The sequence below is a fragment of the Phaethon aethereus genome (assembly GCF_964289735.1).
Source record: "Phaethon aethereus genome assembly, chromosome: 1".
Taxonomy (NCBI): Eukaryota; Metazoa; Chordata; class Aves; order Phaethontiformes; family Phaethontidae; genus Phaethon; species Phaethon aethereus.
The window spans coordinates 14,503,643-14,526,355 of NC_138575.1; the positions used below are offsets into that span (position 1 = coordinate 14,503,643).

At 40.7% G+C, this 22,713-nt stretch overlaps 1 protein-coding gene across 1 annotated transcript in view; it reads right to left on the reverse strand.

Annotated features, from left to right (window-relative positions):
• The window catches only part of RELN (reelin), a gene marked incomplete at both ends in the record, with an annotated part of 255,345 nt that overhangs the window by 123,715 nt on the left and 108,917 nt on the right, over positions 1–22,713 (reverse strand). The window contains 2 exons of the mRNA XM_082013997.1: positions 10,063–10,303; positions 12,765–12,861. Coding sequence (XP_081870123.1) covers positions 10,063–10,303; positions 12,765–12,861 — 338 coding nt within the window. The remainder of the gene's footprint in view (positions 1–10,062; positions 10,304–12,764; positions 12,862–22,713) is intronic.

Here is a 22,713-nt window from a genome sequence, read left to right on the forward strand (position 1 = left end):
AACCTTCATTAAACTAGATGACCTTTAAAGGTCCCTTCCAATCCAAACTATTCTATAAATCTATGATTCTATAAACAGTTTTCTCCCAAATCACCTACATAATAGAACATAGCACACTTGCAGGCACTTGAATGGAGCCACTTCACAACAGCAGCTATTTCTTATTGTTTGAAACTGGAGCGGGGTTATTAGCTTGCCATAAGTAAACAGTTGTATTCCTAAATAAACAACATCTGCCTGTTGCCAAATGGAAAGAAGCCAAGTTCTGTTGAAGGACTGTGGTCACCCCAGGGGAAAAAAAAACCCCAACAGTTTAATTTAATCTGGCACTACCAATACTATTATTCACTAGCTGCAATTGTTAAGCTATTGCTTTGCATGAATAGGGCAAAATGAAAATTGGCTGGATGTGTTCCTGTATCTCAGCATGCTTGGATTTGCTTTCAATCTAATCTTCACCCTGAATTTTCTGTATTTCTAAAGTTTGCCTACTGCATAGTTATGGTATCACTGCTTTGTCCTACTTTCAAGGCCCTGTATGGCTCATCCTCACCTGCCTCCACCACCTCCTATGTGCACCATTTTGTGGCTTGACTGCCAACGCTTGCCACTGCTGATGCTTGCCACTACGTCACCTGTTGAGATGACCAAACTTGTATGGCCTTGCCCATTCTGCCCACCATGCTTGGCAAATTCCCCGCAAGATGATGTCCTTCAGACACTTCCTTAGCGCTTTCCTCAACAAACCTTGTCACTGATTACACTGAAGAGTGCACTGCTTACCAGGATGAGCACTCTCCCCTCTTGCAATATTTCCTTTTACTCCCACATCTCCCCAGCCCCATCTTATCTTTTGTTTTATAAATGGATGGCATCTTCCTGGGACATCGGCTATCTTTTTGGTTTGCACCTGAAGAAGCAGCAGTGGTACATTCCTTGCTCAGGGCTCTTTGATGCTACAATGGTACCACTACTACTACAAAAAAATATTAATGCTAAAATTGCTGTTATCTATGAATATTTCTAGTCTATGAGTACAGTTCTTAGGCAAGTTGTCTATAAGAGCCAGAAAGTCTTATTTATTCAGGTGAGCTCTCTGTTGTACATTATGAGTGAATTCACTAATAATTTGAAGATACTGTCTGTGGGACACAGTAGTGCATGGTTTCAAAGTCGAACTTTTGTCAAGAGTCTGTCACCCTCTTTATCCTACTCTGTACTCCTTACATTTTACATCTTCTACCTACAGCTTTCACCTGTTTTTCATAGGTGCTTCTAGGAAAGCTCCTCGATTGTCTGAGATGCAGAAGGGTTTCAGTTAGGACTGGTCAGAACAGTTGATCAGCAAAAGCAAGGAAATCAGATTTGGTGCAGCAGGTACTTTCCAACTGGACCTATTTATATTTTCATAAATAAATACTGACCAACTTTCTGTAGCATCTAAATGGCTTAAGTGCCCCAAGTAAGATCTGGGATCCTACATCCTGTATCATGCCTGAACAATCTCTTTATTTTTAGACTTGCATGAGAGGACCACATAAGGAGACATCTGCTACCCTCAGCATGACCTCTTGGCTGGGAGGGACCTCTGGATGTCTCCCATTCACCGTGCTGTGAGAAATAGCACAAGTCTCAACCAGATCAGCCTATGGCACAGTTGTAGCTAAGGACACAGCCCTGAAGATTTTTAGAAGCTGAAAAGACAAAGACTGGGAATGTAAACAGAAGCACTGAAGTTCATCCAAAACAGCTTCTGTCCTGGTTGCTCAAGTCAAACTTGTGAATCAATAAATACCTCTTGGCTTTACAGTATGGGATTTATTTACTTGGGGAGCAGAACAGAGGGCAACTAAATGATACAACTGTGCCATTCGGAGAAGCATCAACAGGAAACACTAGTGTGAAATTCCTCAGTGTAACAGACTTTTGGCTGAGGTGCCGCATATCGTCTTCCCAAGGTTTGTCCCCATGCTCCCATGAAAATGTTGTTCACCTCTGAGCCTTTGAAGTATCCACGGTCATCTTAACCATCATTTAATTAGGTTTTTATCAGAGATGAACACTGATGCAACTCTTCGTATTACCTCTCCTGGGCCTAATGGCCCCGATGATTCTTTCAGACAGCTGTAGTCTCACAATTTGTTTTTTGGCGACGTTTCTTGCATTGGAATGAATGTGTTGGGCATTTGGGCAGTGCCAGCTTGCAAAGGGCTGATGGCAGATGGAAAGAAATCTGCCCAGTATGCCTTCACCTCTACATGAGTGGAGCGCCATCAATTTCCCCCATTAAGGAGTTGTCACACAGCCCACCCAGCTGGAGGAGCATCTCTGGTAGCCAGGCTGGCTGGCGTATGCTATTCAAATACAAAATGCACTTTAAAAGTAAACGAAAATATCATTTGTCGGCAAATTGAAAATGCATGGCTTTGAGCACAGCCAATTTTTTAATGACTGTAATATTTTAAGTGATTATTTTTGCCACTTCAGATTGCTCCTTAGAGAGGGGAGTTTTTTTTAATTAAAATCTAGGCAATGCAAACAGATGAGATATGAGAAGCAGAGGAACAAGAAAAAAAGATGAAGAAAATTAATTAAAGCAGTGTTGTCAATGGAGCCATAAATTAGATATTGTGTCTTTCTGGGAATGAGTTACACAGGTTTTAAAAATTTTTAGATTTTGACATGATAGCACATACAAGGATAGATTCAGTCTTGATAAAATCATACTCTGTATGCAATGTCTTAGCCAGCAGAAGTATGATGACAGAATTTAGGAAATATTCTAGATTCTAAATTCTGTGGATTTGGCTGTTAATGCTTCTGGCCTGAAGTCTCGTCTTCAACCAAAGGAAAAGCCACAATGTGGTTTGAATACTTTCCCATGAGATAAACAGGGCTTTAATCTTTCCCACATGCTACATTTTTACATCATTTAGTGTAGTTACAGAAGGAAAACCTTGGCTGCACAAGCAGGCCAGGTGCACGGAGGGTCATAGTGCACCCTCCCTTTCCAAAACAATGGGATGAGACTTGTCCTGTGACGTAGTGACAGGTTATAAAGTGTGTTTTCAGTCATCATTTCCGGTTACAGACTGTTACTCCAAGGCTGGTGCTCAAAATGCTTTGCTTGTTTATGAGTGATCTGTATGATTCCTATGGTTCTTAACTTTCTGGGACATCTCATGATGTTTGTACAACATCAGTCATTCTGGCAATTACCGATTTCCTTAATGAGTCATTTAACTGGCATGAGCTGAACTATTCCTCTATGCTGTTGGGAACTATCGATGATTCTAGGACTCTGCAGTGCGCATGATGGAACCTCACCTGTTCCTCTGACAGTAATGACGTGTATTTACGCTACTGTAAAATTTGAGTGAGAAAGAGTCAACCAAAGTAGTTTCTACTCTTTGGCATCTTATGGGTCAATTCACATTGTTTTTATTAATGTGCATCTCACAGTGACCTGCAAAGACCAAATTCTTCCCTTCTAGGAGGCAGGAAAGACCCCTGGTGCTTTGATGCCAGCTCAGAGCTAGTGCTGGCTCCCTGCCACCCCCACGCCCCCCCTTCTGAGCCACGGGGAACTGGTGTGGAGAAAGGCGCAGGTTCAGCATCGCTCCCCGACAGCCATTCTCAGCTGCCCGAACAACTAACAGCACGACATTCAATGACCTGCCAGTTCCAATGATCCCCTAGGCGTTGTATCTAAGTATTATTTTTTTAACTAAAAGTGTGATTATTAACAAAAAAAAAAAACCCAACACCAAAACAAGAGGAATTCCATACATGGGCTAGATCCAGCCCAAAGGATATGAAGATGCCTTCCTATGGGTACAGCTCAGAGTGCCCACACTCACTAAAAGGAGCCGGTCGACAGGTTTTGTGCACCCTGCTCTGCTGTCTTCACCTCCCCTCCCCTCTCACACTCCTCCTTCCACCCATGGAGAAGCAGGAATGGCTCTCAGATGAGGTGCAGCAGGACGCCTGCTCACCTCTTCCCAGGATGATGTGGTGGGTGAGGGCTCCTGCGAGGCAAAGCAGCTGGCAGAAGGCTGGGTTTGGCCCACAGACCAAATACTGCCTTACTAGATCTTACTCAAAAAACAAAAGGTTGTTGTCAGAAGCATCTATATCTGTGTAATTTTGTCCAGTATAAGGTCATAGCAATTTCAATCTTCCGTTTTCACACTGGTGTAGCTAGAGCATCACCTTTCCTCCTGCAAACAAATATATTTGATCTGATCCAAAGGGTACCTCAACCTCGTTTTGAAACGAGAATTCGCAAGAAAAAAAAATGGAAAAAAATCCTGTTCATTTCAGCACAAACAATTACAACTGACAAAGATATATATGGAATGTCAGGATGTTTGTTTTGAAAGAAGACTATCCAATGCCATTCCTATTAATTAACAGAGTATTCAGAGATTTGGAAATCTGCTATGGAGCTGGGGGTGTGGAACAGCTTAATCAGCCTTTCTTTTTGACAAACTCCGAGGCCTGCGTGCATGTCTTCCCTCTCAGTGACACACAACACCGCAGGTTCAGGAAGGACTCGCAGATCCGGGATGTGCATAGCCCTGATGTGCTTAGGGTGTGGTGGAAGGTCACGGAGTTTTACAGACACGTTTTCAGCATATTTTTCTGAGCGTGAGTATTCGGTTCTCCCCCTCTCTTCTTATGCAGTTTTCTCTTCTGCTAAGCTGGCATGCATTTCTGGGACATTAAAATGAGCTGAATGGTGATGACCTGTTACTTAAGGCGTTTACTGTACCAGGATATTGGGATTCAGACATTTTCAGGATGTATCGGTCATGTCCACGATAGTGAACAACATGCGTCAGGTACCATTCCCTGGTCCTAAACCCAGGTTGCTCAGTGAGGCTGGCACAGACCTCTCCCCCCTGCCCCTGTCCCGGGCTATGCCAGGCTGTGTGCTTGCAGCTCAGCAGCACAGACCACCTCAGGCATCGTCCCCGAGTCCTGCAGACCAAACAAACCAAGCTGACCAGCTGGACTGCAACCTTCAGCCACCAAGTGAAGAGCATCTGCACCTACTGTGAGACAGCAATTCTGTAACTTGGGTCTTCTCAAAGGTGAGAAGTGTCTCTGGGTTAACACATCATGACCAAATACATCGCCGCTCTAGTGTCTGTAATGATCTATACTGCGTTTTCCCAGATGTGGAAAAATTCCAGAGACAGGTTGTTTGGTCTTAATTCTATTTTTATGTAATCAAAACACTGCAGAGACATGAACTATAAGACTGCTGAGGTTGTCTCCCTTCTCAACCTCAGTTTTTGAGCTTGCACATCCAATCTTGGACCAGGGCAATCAGAGAAAACTAAAAAACTTGGCAAATGCTGTACCTCAAAACACAACAATTTCTGGTCAAATATACAAGATATATGAAGTGTCCACTGAAAGATGAGATCTGTTCTTTAGGAATAGAGATCCAAGAAGCATTACTGAAGGAAGAAGATTTTGTCTTTTCCCCCAATTAGCTATGGAGTCTTGAGGTCCACAGACCTTTAGCAACTCTCAGAGCATAGCACCGCTTCATGCAGTTCAGCAATCTCCACCACCAGTGCAACCACTAACCACGCTCAGTTGCGAGGTCATGCTCACGCTCAGAGCTGTCACTGGAAATATTGACATGCAGTCAGGAATTTATCCTGTTCAACACCCTTCCACACAGTCCAACACAGATAAATATGTTCCAGTGGATCCAATTAATCTCCTAAGGGCTGCTTGGCCTTGCTAACAGCATCTTTCTTGTCTTTTGCTGTCTTCTTTGGAATCAAAACACACAAATTCAGTGGCTTATCTCTCAGCTTGCTTCCTACTTCAGTAGCCAGTTCCAGCTGCGTCTGCAACCAGCCATGTGCTTTCAGACAAGTAGCAACCGCTCCTGAGCGCAGCAAGAAACAGAATGAAATTCCTGGTCCGAGCTCAAGCAGGCTGGGAGATGAGGAGAAACCCTTTCCCAAGTTGGGCACAGACAAGTTCCCACAAGTGCTTATTGAGAACACACTGTCCAAATCCACCAAACTGGAATGAGCACATCAGTGCGTAATTACCGTTAATGCTTGCACTGTCCACGCCAGTGGCTGAATCTGTCGCAGAACCTAACCCAGGACCCAGACAACAGTCTTCATGGTAGTACTTTTCTTTATTTCAGCTGTCTTTTAACCTTATTCATCTAATTAGCTATTAATCCAAGCAGTTTTACCAGCAAAACTGGATTTGTAATGTTTGGTATTTATTTTAGTAGACCTCACGTACTACCAAAGTAAATTTTCTACAGAAAAAAAAAACTTTTTTGCAAATTGGTAAGCGTCTAACAAGAGCATGTACCAGGTATACAAGCAACTCTAAAAGCCACCTCCTGAGTAACTATTGGGAAAGAACTTGCTGAACCACATCTAACTATGTGAGCAATAGCAACATTTATTCTAAACTACCAACAGACCATATCTTAATGCCTGTCTTTACCAACAGAGTAATCCACCAAGGCAGCAAAATGGTATTTAACGAGGATTCCCTTAAAAAGTTTGGGATGGCTGAAGGGATGGGTGGGGCGGGCGGTTCTAGCACGCTAGGACCATAACGGCAACTGGGTTATGCCGGGGGAATTATCTGACCTTGACAGCAAATGACACAGCAGAGTTTGCATCCACCTGGGCAAACTCTACCCTCCGAGAAGACTGGTGTCATTTCTGCTGCCTGCTGGAAACAGTCCCTGGCCCATCCATGAGGGTACATCTCTTGAAGATAATGCCTGGGAGACTGCACAAGCCAAAACCAAGAAAGGGGGTGTTGTAACAACTGAGGTGTGAAAGATCATGGGCTCACATTCGTACCCGTGTTCGCTTTATTCACTACCCTGGATGTGCCACAGATGTTCTACCGTCTAAGCAATGCCTCCTGGGGCGGTCCAGAAGTAAACACTTAGAGAAAAAGTAAACACTTAGAGAAATACTGTTTCTACCCCTTTTACTACCAGAAATAAGTATGTATTTTTTCCTCGTCTTTCTGTTCTGACTGCCAGCTGGATAAGTTATCTCAGACTGGCACTGCCCTTCCACCTGAGAAACAGGCAAGACCAGTCATTCTGGGTAGTGAAAAGTGGTGAATAAGAAAGGATGAACACAGAAAACAATGCCAGAAAATGGAAGAAATTTAGAAAGATACTTTTTTTTGTTTCTTATTATTTTTCTTAATATTTCATTCCCTCGGTCCAATGAAATTTCTTATCTTTATGGCACAATTTAGGAAAAGAATTGATGCACAGTTTTGTATGTACCAATCAAAACTGAGTTAGACAACAAAATAACACCCAGAAATGTGACTGTTGGCATTGTCAAGGAAACTCATGCAGAAAAGCACTAAAGTCAGTGAAGAAGTTAACACAAACTTCAAGAAAGATTTTTAAGGCCAGTTTACCTAAAATACTAATTGACAGAGAACAGGAGGAGATGAATTGAAACTTGTACGACACAAGCGGGTTTAGATAGCAGAGAAAAGGTTTCATCAGCTTGAAATGGAGTTTGGCATAGTGATAGGCTGTGAGTGTGGGAAATTCTTTAAAAAGCACACAGGTGTGAGGTGTAAAAGGTAGGGCAGTATAGCAATGAAATTTGCTGATCCCTTAGTTAAAACGCAAGTAAAAATTTAAAATTGCTATACAGGCTTTCTGAACAAATATCAGGAGTATTTAGCAAGTTTTGGATGTGTGGGAAGCAAAAGGACGTGTAGGAAAAAGAGAACTAGAATTAGCTTCAATGCAAGCAATTCCTGTATCACCATCAGGGTTTCTCCAATATTATTCTGCAGGCCAATGCCTTTGGCAAAGACAGAGAAATTTAAAAGCTTCTCCCAGGCTCTGTGATCTCTTGCAGCCTGACAGCATTGGCAGTACTGGGAATCCTGCGAGGACGCATCACCCATTGCTGCCGTCATTCTGCCATTCTGCCAGATAAGTTATGTGCCTGCTGTGAAATGCTACTTGAAACAGAGCTGACTGGTGTGGTTACATTTAAAATGTCATACAATGTCATTAGTACGATGTACAAAGAATCTTATCTTTTTATTTGTACAAAATAGTGTGTTTGTGATGAACTGAGATGCCAAACGTTTTAAAGAAAATATTAAAAGTTTTTGTGAAGTTTTATATAATGTTCCAATTACGAAAAGCACAAAAAGTTTGTCAAAAAATTGTTTTTGGTGTTATAATGCTATGACAGGGTCTATGCTGAATCTGACATAAATATTGTCGCAATTTACAGGTTTACTTTTGACATAATATGAAATTTGCATTGCAAAATCTGTTCAACTTATATTTGGCAAGATTGGTCCTGAAAATTTGAGGAAAACTGGAGCAAAAAATCTGAAAGATGAAATTTTGGTAGAGGAGTGCTCTGGTGACAATCTAATCTAGATGATACACAAAAAATGTTTGAAATAACAACAGGTCCCATGAGGAATAAAAGCCCTGTGTCACACGTAGCCTTTATCCAGTGTGGCAACACCACAGTCTTACACGTTGCCTTAACCTGGTGTAAGTGGCTACTCATAGCCAAATACCAGCTGGGGACAGAGAGATGCACATTTCACTTGTCCCTAAAACAGAAGAGGACTTTGAAGGAATGGCACGTTGGTGAATCCTCACTCGTGTCTCAAACCAAGGTTTGAGCTTGAATGGGATTTCTGTCTAGAAGCATTAAGTGATCTCTGCGTTTAGGGCCCTTGTCTTTCCTGTAACCATAGTTGTGTATTGACACAAACTGGCTGAGTTTAACTAAACAAAACCCCACAAAAACCACAACAACAACAACAAAGAGGTTTACTTGCTGAAGTTTAGATACTGTTTGTGCATGTTTCAGAAGGCGCAAGCAGTGTTTAGGCTTGGCCAGCTGAGAAGAAGTAGCTACACCTCCGGCACATTAATCCTTGCTTTGCTTTCACACCTCCACATGTGTGGGCTGGATTTTACAATCCAGAGATAAGAGTGACAACACAACGAATGTGAACTGATTGCAGAAAATTACTTAATTAAATATGCAGGACATTATTTGATTCTAAAATCTCATATAAAAACTTTTTCATTGTAGTTTAAATGGTCTTACTGAAGTAAAAAAAAGTCAATATGCAGGTAACTATGAGTAGTTTAGTGGAAGTATTTATTTCTAAAAAGATTAATCTGAGGCCATTCATGTCAGGTTCTGTGGGAAAAGGATGAGGCCATAACCAACCTCTTACTGCCCTCAGGATTCAACATCTGTTTCCTGTGCAATTGCCAAAACCATTACCAGCATCATAAATGAATCCCAATATCAAACCTGTCTTTTTTGTGAATGAAAAATAGGATGAAAATAGAAAGTCATCCGCTGTTCAACTTCTGGCTGCTTGGAAACATAGAAAGCAAGAATCCAACTGATTTCCAGATGTTCAACAACCCTGCATTTGAAGGAACTTTATGCACAGAGATCTTATAGGGCTCCTTACAGTTTTTCCCAAGGTAGTATGATCTTGCTGGATCTCATATATCAAAACAGGATCTTACTGAAAAAGAGACTTTTAGGAAGCAACCACTACCTGAATGCATGCTGCAACAGAGATGTGACGTTCACAGTCAGAAAAAGTGGGAAACCATATTTTTTTTGTGATGGTTTGTGATGAAGTAAGTAGCGCTACCCAAACAACACCAGAAAAACAAACAGGTAGATTTCGAAATATCCAACGGAGACACTTGAATTTGTTTCAGAAATATTGCACTGTTTTGCTAAAAGGAAGTGGTTTCCCATTTTCTGTTACATGATCTTTGACACGGCAGTATAAACTGTCATTTGGTTTTGGTCATGGCAGAGAAGTTGCATTGTTCTAGAAAGCCCCGATGGGACAGAGAAGAGGTAAAAACAAAGTAAAAAAGAGCCCAGTTCTAGAAACAGACAGACTGGCCTAAACGTCCTTGTGTGTTCAGAGTTTGGTTAGACGTTACTGTCTTCTTCTACATACAAGAGTAATAATAACAACATTAAAGCCATAGAAAATCAGACTAACCTTAACTGTGGCCCCAGGAAAGAAAAGCCAGTTGCCAGTATCCACAGGATCAAGATTATCTTCTAATACAACCTTTCTGTGAGCAGCATTTATGATTAGGATGTTGTCCAATGCCCAGCAGGCTTCATACACATCACCAGCATGAACATAATCCTGTTTCCACTGAAAGTGGATGTTCTCCCCTTTAGCATCTTCGGGAAGGTACAAGATGTGGATGATTGTGCTGACATTGGAAGGAGCACTGAAAAACAATGATACGGAATTAGACCATTTTAAGCCGTAGCCAGGAATGCTTCTCCCTCCTTTAACACAGTTACCAGGTGTGACATAGTTCTGCTGACATCCCTCCTATGCTGATAAATCTTCTGTGAACATCAGAAAATACCTGCCCTGAGGTAGCGTCCCACCATGCCAGGCAGTGCACAGACAGCCCAAACAGACAGCTTCAAAGCAAGTGCAAGCTAAGGCAAGAAATAACTGATCAATGCAGACGTTTGGAGACCAGGCAGAAAGAGCAGGGCAACATTCATACTCGATGCTGGTCACAGCTCCTAGGTGACTGGGCCTTATCAGGTATTTTGCAAGTATGGCCAAAAGGAAATGTTAAGGAAGCACTTGACAAAAAAAAATCTCCCAAAATGTGATTTTTGCATGAGCTTTCACCAAAAGAAACTCCTGACTTCTGGTGCCTCAGTCCCTCATAGGTCCAGGTAGAGCAGAATGGCCAGAGGGAACAGTGTGAATCTTCTCTGACAAATGCGTCCTTCCAGTCCCACACCCTGCCGTCAGTCTGATTCTGTGGATGGGGAGGGCCAGTTTGCCTTTCTTTTCATGTTCTGCTTCAAAAACAATACAGAAGAAACAACCCATTTGTCCTTTCTCTTGCTGCTGAAAATGGAAGATGTGGGGAGGAGAGGAAGCTCTGGAGTATAAGCAGTAGGCAATGGTCAGGACCTTGAGGTCTGCTTCCCAGAGCTGTCCTCAGAGCTGTGAAAGGACTGAGGTTCACCCTGAGCTCTGGGTGAACATCCCTACGTTGCTACTAGCAATGAAAGGATGGAGCTCTGTGTGCACGAGGGGATGCTGAGAACTATTATTTTTGTTTTATTAATCATCTAGCAAGGGAATTAGCTACATTCAAACCTCAGGCTGCAAGGACGTACAAAACTGGGGTTTGCAAGACGTCAGCTCCTCAACCTTGCCTCTGCCTTGGAGCGAGGCTTGGGTGGGTTAGCAGTTTGTCAGAGACAATCCAGAGCTTTTAGGGAAAAAAGGCACTAATAGCTTTCTTGTATAGCTGAAAATAGAGGAACGTTATCTTTTAAAGCTAAATATTAGAGTGTAGTAAAATGTCAAAAAGCAACTGAATTTGGCCCATATTCGGACCACAGGAGAAACGAGCATCCTTTCGTAACTCATCCTCTCTGCGTCGCCCCATGTTGCTCTAGTGACCTATTTTCTATTGCTGGCTCCGGCAGTCACAGTTAAAGCAACACAGATCAAACTGTATGTGCATTAACTTCAAACAATTTGGGTTTCAAGGGCTTGTGTTTGCACCATCACAACTCTTGCGTTTGCTCGCTTGCAGAGCTGTGAGCGAAACGGAACTGATCCTAGGTGTATAATTTTGCACCAACGTGAGAAAAAAGAAAGGTATCGTGTGGTTACGCTGAGGCAACTCCAGTGGCTGCAGTGAAGTTACTCTTGCTTTATATTTTTCTGAGATAAGAATTAGCACCATTTGTTTTACTAAAATTATTCATAATTTGTGCTTTTGTCAATGAAATCGTAATCCCACTCCCACAAGGAGTGGGAGGATGAGACGCTGAAATCCACAGCCTTGCAGCTAGAGTTTTCTTCACTCACCAGAAATTAAGTAGTCTTTTACTCTGCAAATTGTCTCAATGGACTAAAAATAGGCTCAAGCAAATCGCCTGCGTGGCACAGACACGAGGAGGCAGGATGAGATGCTGTGAGAACACTACATATAAACAGCATTTTTTATACAAGCTGTTTTATATATACAAGTTGTACTTGTATAACTATGTATATGTGCCACTGCGCAAAATACCCTTCCCAATATTATTTAATAAAATAATTTAATTAATTTAATTGTTTCCGCTCTCAGAAAAATCCATCTCTGATACTGATTCTGCCTTTAAAGGTGTGCATATCACAATAAAAGATTTTAAAATCCCCATTTGTAATCCTTTGTGCTTCCATGTAAACCAGTTTGTTTAAAAAACAAGGCATAACTCACCGTAATATTGTTGTTATAAGAGTGTTAGGAGCCAAGTGTTCATATCAAACTATAAACTATTTTTATTGAACATTTTATTCTACCGAAGTAGAAGCTTGTAACGCTATAAATTATGGCTCTTGCTGAGATTAAAAGTGGTGCTAAAATGCAAAAGTCATCAAAGTTTTGGTTTTTCAGGCACCTGAACATGCTGGTTATTTGAGTTGCATTTTAACTCCTAAGTAATTCTCTTCCTTACCTTCCACATAATCAGTGGATGAAATGGTGATTTACCAAACCCCGTGGCACTCAGCTTTAGTGACCATAATTTCACCCCTCATCTTTTAACATGTATAAAAAAGTGAGAACTGAAAAGCTAACAAAATAAGTTTTCAAAGACCCAGGTTTAAACACCACCTGCTCAGCCAGAAAGCATGATAATGATTAAAAAGCTGTAACAAACCTAATTTTCTCCAGCTGAGTCCAATCTGCAGAACTGTTCTTACTGTAGGAGACGGTAATGCTGGGATCTGAGTAACTAAAGCGACATGAACCTGATCCTGGGAAAAGCAATAAAATTCAAGTGTTACGACACAACGAAGCAATAAATGATCCTCCAATACCCACAGCTGCTGACTGTGCCTTTGACACATCATCACTTCTCGCGATTTTAAAGCACTTTGATTGATGATGGAATTTCCTGTGATCTGTTGCTGAAGGTAAACACAAAATAATGCATGCTTTATGAGTCAGAAATAAAGTAGAAATGATAAATCACAGCAGTGCCATGTAATCTCTGCAAATTTCCCAGGGGAAGCCAAGTAAATTACTTAACTGCCCCCACTGCAGGAAAAAAACCCTACCATATAATGCTTAAACAAAACCTTCTTCTTAGAGAATAATCCACATACATAGCAGTATTCATAGGAAAAACATTTTTTTAATATTACTATATAGAAAAAAATTCCAGAACTAAAAATCCAATAAATGATAGCAAAAAGTATACAGAATTACTTGAGCCAAAAGCAAATGTGCTTTAGGAATTTAAAAGAAAAAAGACATTACAAAAACAGGACACCTAGGATTAAATGAAGAAATCATCCAGTATACTCACTAGAGCCTATAATTGATAATAAACATTTGATGCTGATCTGGGAATCTTAGAACACTTTACAAAAATGAACTAATTAAGCCTTGTGGCACCCCTGCGAGGCAGGGTAATAGATTTGCTTTTGATTTATAAAAGGGTGCCTTCTGGGTGTTGTCACAAAAGATGAGCTTAACGATTAATAGAGGGAATGGTCAAAATAACAAAAACTGTGATTGAAAAAGTCGCATAGAAAACATGATAAGCAACCTGAGTGGTAATTAAATACACTGAAAATACTATTTTTGCTCGGGCACCAGATAATTCATCCATCTCACAAAATTCAACACCCAGTGAAACAGGCAAATCCTAACCTGTGCTCCAAAGATCAAAATTTCTACTTCATAAGCGTGTTGAAATGTGAGATTCAAGGCAGCAACCATCAGCTACCTTCCATACCCAAGAGAAGCAGCTCTCCATTAAACAGCACCTCTGACGGCATCAGGATACTACTAGTGAGCACCACAGCTTTGCTCACAGTAGGAGTATGTATTATGTGTGCTATGAGTAGTATGTCATGTTTACGTGAGCCTCGGCTATGTTCCGTCACACTGAAAGTTGTGTATATACATGTTTTTATATATGTATAAATGTATATATATACACCCAAACCGCTGACTATAAAATATTATCATTTTCCAACTTGCGGTACTTATTTTTTTAATGAAATAAACGGCCTGATTAAGAAGGTGTTAACCTCTTGTACAAGAGAACAGCTTACACATTTCAACGGGAACACGTGCCGTTAAGCGCACTGCCTGCAGCCCCAGCTCCCGGGCAGCTCGCACTCAGCTCTGCAGAGCTGCTTTCCCACGCCGAGATACACATCGCACACCTCTGCGGGGGGACCACACCCCACAACACGGGAGGAAATCCCACCTCCGTGGCTTTGCCCGATACCCCAACTAGCGTCCTGGAAGTGACCCACGAAGTTGCTTTCTTCTACCTTTTACTACTGCTAAATTGCAAATGGAGGAACAGATACTTCCAAGCCCCTACAGCTGCGCGTGGTGCCTTCAGCTGGTCTGACGCGTACTCTTGCTGTAACGAGGCACAGAGTAATTAATATCACGAAGGCAGCAGGACTGTGAATTACCAACCACGTCCCCAAAATGACTACAAAGCAACTGTCTGGTTATATTTTACTGACAAGGCATTTTACTTCTACCGTATTAAAACCAAACGATGTCAGGAAAAGCCTTTGTGTTTCGTATTTGCCCATCTGCTGAGATGGTCTACTTTACTGAATGACATCTGCTGCTGGTTCCTGCTTCTGTGGCATTTAGGAGTTCCAACCCTTAATCACACTCGTTCATTTTATTTCAGGGGAATTCGGTTCAAAAATCAGTGCGCTTCAGCCGGTTTAAGCACTTTGGCTGGCCAGAGGCTGCGAGGCAAAACAGCAACATACTGAGTTTTCTGTTACACAGAAATAAAAGGAACATAAACTGTAAAAATAACCAGCAATATAGACTGCAGAACATGTGCCATTTCAGTTAGTGTTACAACCAACTTTTGGTACAGTGCTCTCAAACAAAGCCAAGTCCAAACATGCTGCTAAAAAGGGGGAGAAGGCCATATCTGCCGCCCGCAGCGCAGAGGCGATAGGAAATGAGTGTTCCCCGTCGGTACAATCGACATGAAAAATGCTGTCTGTTAAATCTGTACGCCCTCAAACTGTGCAATGAAGAGCACAGTTACTCCTTAAAAGAAATGGGGCCACCGAAAACAGACTTTGAACACAGATGTGGTATTTCACTTGTGTTACGGGAAAGGGAGCAATGGAGAGAGAATGAAAAGAGGGGAGACAAGTGCCGTGTTTTATTATTATTTTAATAAGCAGAACAGGTTGTATTAAGATTAAAAGTAGTTTAGGAAAGTCATCAAGGTCAATGTAAATAGCAGTTATTGCCTACCTATAGCCAACTTATATAATTGTATATATAATTGTATATAATATATGTTTTTATATATACTTAGATATAGGTATAATTACACTTACACAAGCCAACACTAATGTGTTGTTATGTTCTTGACCCAAAATCGTAAGATAGCAAGATTATTTATCATTTAAGTAACTAATTCTGTAAAACTCGAACTGACAATAAAAAAAAAGAATGAAATTGATTCATTTGCAAAAATCACCAACAAGATTCAGGCGTTATTCTTTGCCGTTTGAACCATCTTTTTCAAATATACAAGAAGCACATGGATCTGGTGTTTGCGTCTTTTGCAAAACATTAAGAGTTTCTTCCCAAGAAAAGGGAGGAAGGTGAACTTACAGCTGCATTCCAGGACAGGATTTACTGAGATGGTTTTGAAAGCCAATGGCTTTCAATATAGTTTTTAGTATTACTTTCGATGTTACTATTACTTAATACTATTACTCCATATCAATATTATTTCAGTGATCTTACACTAGGATTATTTAAACAATTTTGTAAAAATCTGCAGTTTGGATGTTTGCCTCTACCTTGACCAGCAAAGCTGTACTCTGACTTTGTGAACAGAGAGATGATCAAAATTCAAGCAGTAACATAGCGAAACTGAGGGCAGATTGACCCGGGGCAGGGAGGTGCCCTTCACACTGCTTCCAGAGACGGTAATGAACAGTTTGTCGGCTCCGAGCAGAGCAGCAGGGGCGGGATGTCACGCTATAAATCTTCATACCCTCCCACCCTCCAAAGAAAAAGTTGTAGAAGGTGACATAAAACCTTTTCCATGAGATTCGAATAGGATTGTTTTAAATGAAGAATGCCCAGGTTTTGAATTAGCCATGAAAACAGGTGACAAAACATGCACGATGAGTACCATAACGAAGGCTGCATTAGTAAGTTACGGCATTAGAGAAAAATGCCATTTTTTTCTTAAGCTGAGTATGTCACAGCAAACCTGATGTCTTGGTGAAGTTATTGCTAGCTAAATGTGACTAACAGTTAGGATTATACTTTCAATATATTGGGGGGTTGGGGGTGGACATGACACCAAACCACCACCCCCAACCAAGAACAGCCTAATTTTTTCTCTACACATGTACGGGCAAGCTTGTCCTTGGGTTTCAGGAACAGAGTGTTTTTCTCCTTTGGAGTTATTTTACTCCTTTTGATAGGCTTCAAGCTGAAGTTCATAGACTTCTAAACCTTTTGGAAAAAAGCTAAAGTAGAGACAACCTTCATGGATTTAATTCTAAATGATACATTTGAAGCTCAGAGAGCAATTTTGTCTGTTATCAAAAATGATGAGCAGCTTCTGTTATAAAACCCAGCTATTTTCATATACTGAATATTCTGAAACACTAATTTATTTGGCTTGTGCTTTACATGTTTGGATTTTGCCCCAAGGCAAATTTCAATTAAAAAAATTTGCTCAAAGTTGAATCCAGACACGGATGCTAATAGGGGAAGGTTTATACTGGCAGAGCATGGGAATGCTAAACGGCTCCTGACCACTGCTTTGTTAATTTTACCTAAACCAAATAGGACAGAACAGAAAAGGGAAACAAAAGTTTGCTTCTCAATTGCTTTGCTATGTGTTTCGGAGGGTTGGTAACCCACAGCCAGGACCTGACTAGCACTGACCACCCGCCACGTGTCCAACTGAGATGGTCATGACTTTTTGTGCCTTTTTTGAGTAAGTCTTGTTAAGCTGATTTTGGTTTCCTTCAATGCCATCTAAAGTACTAGTGAGTATTTTATGCACCTTATTTTTTAAAATATCATGTAGGTAGAAGTACTAAGAGCACAGAATTTCAGGAGCGATGTTATGAAGGCACTTCATATCAGGTATTTGTATCCAGGTATTCAGTTATTTGTATCCAGGCTGACAATGGCAGGCAAAATTAATTCTCACTACAGCTTTGCCTCCAACGGTGTTAGATTTACAGAAACCCGAGTCATACGGCTGTTGGTCTCTAAGATTTCTTAACAACATTGATTAGAAGCTGGTGTTTTGCTGAGATAAAACTGGGTGCCATCTGCAAGGGAAGCAATATTTTGCTCCTTATAGACTGTGACGTCCTCTGCTCTTGACAGCCTCTTGATGATGGTTCCTGCGAGTGCTTCCGTGGATAAGCAGATGAGATATCTAATGCTGGCTTTAAGGAGAATAAGCCTAATGTGGAACAGTGCAAGAAAAATTCGCAGAAAAAATGGTAGAAGGATTTAAATTGTATCCTGACTGAAGCCTGAAAAACAAAAGGGAGCTGAAAAGAATCGCATTTATCTAATGCTCAAAGACTGCTTTTATTCAATTTGCTAATGCGATGAATAATGATTAGTGTTTGCTAAGGATTATGATTTGCTGATATCACTTGAATTAAGCCAAACTGGATAGTATAAATTACTAGTGGTCAAATTCGGCTGCCTTGCTAATATTTTTTCCCAAATTAATGAACCATACGGGCTGGTATAATGAATGCTCCACAGATCTTAATTTTGTTTTAGGTGTATGTTTATATTGGCTTCTAGTAAAGAACCAGATGATTTTAACCATGTTAAAAGGTGGAATAGTTTGTGCTGGATATACCAGAAGCGCTGGTACAAAAACGTATAACTTGCCGTTCATCCCATTCTGCCCCTGAAAACTTCCTCAAGAGAAGATCACAAGAGCATTTTAATTTTTCCTTGAAGCCACAGCTTTGAATTTAGTTACAAGTGTGTTTTTTAATTATGACATATTTTAGATCTTTAGACCATTTTTAAGTGTGTCTTTGTTCATAGAACAAGTTCAAAGTACAAATAAATATTTTAAGTGTAAAAAATCTTCAAATTTAAAACTGTAAGAACTGTATTCTATTTTGTTATCTTAGCTTAGCTGTTCTTGCAAACAATTAAGTATTTTTGTTGCTAGCTACTTTTTTTCTCCCTCGCGAGAAAATGATTTTGACTATCCGTGCCCCTGTGTGTGTTCTGATAAACAATCTGAAATAAATACCTGACACTAGAAAAAAATGTCAATGGTGTTTGCTTTTGGTAAAAATTAGATCTACTCTAGCTTTAGTGAGAATTATGAATTTTGAAATGCAAAGTCTCAGCTATTTCTTTTCAGCAGGTTTCAGAGACCAGCTAACTTTTGTTCGACCGGCAGCTTTAGGCTGTTGGTCCATTTTGGAGATGCTGAGTAGTTATATCTAAATAGGAATAAAGCGTTGATAAGCATGCTAAAAGGCTCTATCATAACACTGTAAAAAATGAGAAGAATAATCAGTAAATACATTCGATAAAAATTAATCAGCAGGACTTCAGAAATGGAGTCCTAAAAATTAATCGGAAGTCAAACCCCAAAGCTGTCCTCACCCAGAGGGTGGTCCTGGGTGGAGCGTGGGGGGAGCACTGGAGCGGGCCACCTCCCATGGTCCCTTCCCACCCATCTCCTTCCAGGGTTCCCAGTGAAAGTGAACGTACTTTTTATGAATTAATGCAGTTAATTTCCTTTAGATGAGAAGTAAAGTCTGAGGAAATACTTATGTGTCTCAACTTCCTCTGAGTCTATTTATACTCAGAGATATGATGTGCTTCCTGCGCTCACACAAATTTGTTCTCTTCTCATGAGCAAGATCAGATCACAATCCATACTGCTTTTTGTGCTGGGAACATTAAGGAGAGAAAAATAAGCCAGGCAGAAAGCTGTATTTCCTTTATGCCAGTTTCCAATTTATTCTGACATAAAGATGCTCAGCTATTTATAGCATCTCTTTCTGAGATACAGCCAGCAGGTATGTGCTTGGGTAATGTGTCTGTTGCCAAATAAATAATTAAATGATGCTTCTAAATTTAACCACATTCTTAAGTGCACTAACATCTTGCTGAAGGCAAAGTGAGTGAACTTGTTTAGACCTGGATGTTATGGACACCCAGTAATTACAGCTACTGAAACAATAATATCATTAACTCCCCAGAAATACTCCTACAGAGGTTCTTGAACATCTGGCCAAGCACTAAGCCCTGTGCTCAGTAAGCATTTTCTGCTTGTATACCCATCGTGCATGCTTCAACATTATTGCCGTTAAATGCTTAATGTCAGATTAAATGGAAATCCTCTAAGTGAGACGGTGACCTGTCAATGAAGCTGGGTAAAATTTAAATTATACCATCTTAAACTTAAAGTAGTTCAGTAGTACACTAATATGTAGCAATAAGAAGAGAGAGACATTTTGTTTAACTCTGTTCACAGCTTGGGTCAGCTGCGATGTTCAATAATCGAGAAAATGAGCACTGTAAGGTGCTGATAAGAGTATTAAAATACTGCAGGAAGGTAAATTATATATTATTTGGATCTCTACAGCCAGTCCTTTCTAGAGAGGCAGTAGAAAGCACACAGCGGTCCCAAGAACTGCTGTGTAAAAGGAGGTATCTTGAATATAAAGATTTGAAAGTCCTTTCCATGCCTGCTTCAGCAAAATTCCCTGGCACCAAGAAAATTTGGGAAATATTTTTTTCTCAACCCAAGTCCCGAGCTGAGATGTTTCTCTTTTCTGAAACCCTATAAAACTGATTGCCTGCCTTTAACTTTATATGTGGGTAGGTAATAATCGTTTCAGCGAAAGATTTTTTTTTTTTGCAGTCCCTGATGGGCTTGTCTATTTTTATCTGTTTTTGCTTTCATGGAAAACCCCTCCCTCCTCCTCTGGAGAGAGACCCAGGGGCATTTTGCTGAGCTGGGTCTTCTCTGTTCCCCCCCTGGGAACTGCAGATGCTTTGCTGTTTGAGTTAATTCAAAAATGGACAATTTTAATCGTACAAAAGTGTTATCCCTGTACAATGACATGAGCAGGATTAAGATGAAAGTCAGTCTGTAATCCAGCATTTATTATTTGCAGCAACCAATTCCGTAATGGCCCGCGTTCGACCGCGAGGCGGTGGCTCGGCCACCTGCCCGGCTCTGAATCCTGAGGCTCTCTTTATCTTTTCTGCTTTTCTCCGTATAGTAAATCTCTAACACTCACATTTTAATTCTTAACAGTGGCAGAGAAGCCCTGGTACAGAAGTAATAAAGACATATTTCATTGTAACCTTGGGCTAGCCAAAGCAACACAAATCATTTCGCCCCAAGGCCATTATGTCTCGCAAATACGGCATTAACTTTAAACCCTGGTTTCAATCTAGGTATTATCTAGGCATACCTCCTGCATAACTCAGCAAAATCAATAAACACCACCTAAGGTTTCCACGTGCTACGTGAAGTGAGCTCGATGGTGTTACTTACCTGTCTTGTTCTTTCACACTAGACGTAATTTATAACCTATGCATCTACACAAAGGACTTCGCCGCCAGGAAGGTGAAACCAGTAGGTTTGATGTCAGGCAGTAGCAAATGGCGATTTGGGTAGCAAGTCAAAAACCTTAATGTTGTTTTATCAGAGGGAAAATGGGAAATGAAGCAAGCCGAAGAAATGCAGAATGGTGAGTGACGCCAATTTTGGCATTTAATTGTATCAAATTCTCAAGCTTTTCCCAAATGTATAGGAAAGAAGCTAGGACAAAATAACCCGGGGGTTCGGGTACACTCAGTGCTCTGTTCTCATGGCTTAGAGGGGACTGGATCTGCATATAGCAGCAGTCAAGCTTCATTTCATAATCCTCATTTCCTATGGACATCAGTGCTTTAAGTTACAATACCTATTGTAAAAACTGTTTCTATGCATTATTTAAACTCAGTTCAGACAGGGTTCTAACACAGTTTTATTAGCCAGTTTCCTGGCAATGAAATCCTGTAGAACCTCATGCCAGCCCAAAAGTGCTCCACATTTGCCTAATGCAACACAGTCTATGTGTCCTGTGGCCACCAGGCCAGCAGCACTGGCTGGCCTCTTCCCTGACGCTACCACTATGGACACGACCGTATGGTTGTGCCATGCCCGCACAGCAAAGCTGGTGCTTCCTGGAAGGCATCGGAGCAGGAAAAATGTGGGCGACCGAAGGAAATATCCATGCAGGTGACTACAGTGGAGGAGGTGGCTCAATATGCCCGAAACATTTGGCAGCACAGTTTCTTCCAAGAGTGTTTTTGTGTTAAGCTAAGAAGATAGTGAGGGATTAAAAAAGATCAAATGCTCTTCCACGCTGAATTCAGAAGGGCCTTGTTTTTCACTTTGGTATTTCTCTAGAGACACGTGAGTAAATTTTCATAGCAATTCTGAAGGAAATTGCTCATCTCTCTCCTGTTCTGCTGAGAGCAAGCTCAGTGCTACCTCATGAAATGGCTACTAGAGAATTTGTCAGTCATCTTGTAGCTTCTGCTGATTGTAAAACTGACTAAACAAAACTGGAAATTAAGATAAAATGTTCAGCAATGGTTCCTCTCAGCCAAAGCTATGGCCTATTTAGCAAAACATGTTTGGATGTGTGAATTTTTATCGAGTGGTCTGAATCCAGAGGATAAATAGACCACATAAAGGCAGTAACGTCAATATAACAGCTGCCACCAGAACTGAATTAAAGCATGGTAAAAATATAAATGATAAGTGTCTTCAGACTGTTAGATGGGGCCAAATGCAGCATCGTTGTGCATGTGGCTGAGCCAAGTGCAGCCGGGATGTTGCTGATGGGAAGGAGAAGGAATCACTGCACCACACAGATGCTCTGCAGAACTCTCCAGATACCGCTCCAGGGGACAGCCCAGAGAGACTGCTATTTCCTCCACAGAAATACATGGAGGTCAGTGAATCAGCTGCACTATTTATGTAATTAGATAATTTTTGTAAGATTATTTTTTGTCTATCACTGTCTTCTATTTGCTGAGGTTAATAGGGAAGTAAATGTCTTTTCTGCAGCATAGAAGCTTGGTAGGTAAGGACTAACCCAAAGGGCACATTCAACAATTCTGAATAATAGCAATAATAATAATAGTAATAATAGTAATAATAGTAGTAATAATAATAATATCTAATTTTCATATGAATCAGGGCAAAAAAGAAGTATTTCCATTATCTACACTATTAATTACATTTTATAATTTAATTCTGCAAGACTCACACTGGTAACAAAGTCAAATTTCTGCTAGAAAAATGAAGGAATAAACCTAAGCTTGAAAAAAAGTTGCTTTTTCCTTACTAAAAGTGATAAACACTACCTGTGCTTTGTCTTCAACAAACATCAGAGACCCTTAGCCCACGGATTTACTGAGTAAAATAGCTCTCATGTGGACCCTAGGGACCTTGGTATTTCAGGAAGAGTAATAGAGGCTGCTGGATTAATGATTCACTAACCTGCTGTCTTAGGGCGAGGCAGGGCATGACATGAAAACCCTTTTGGAACTGTTATGTCAAA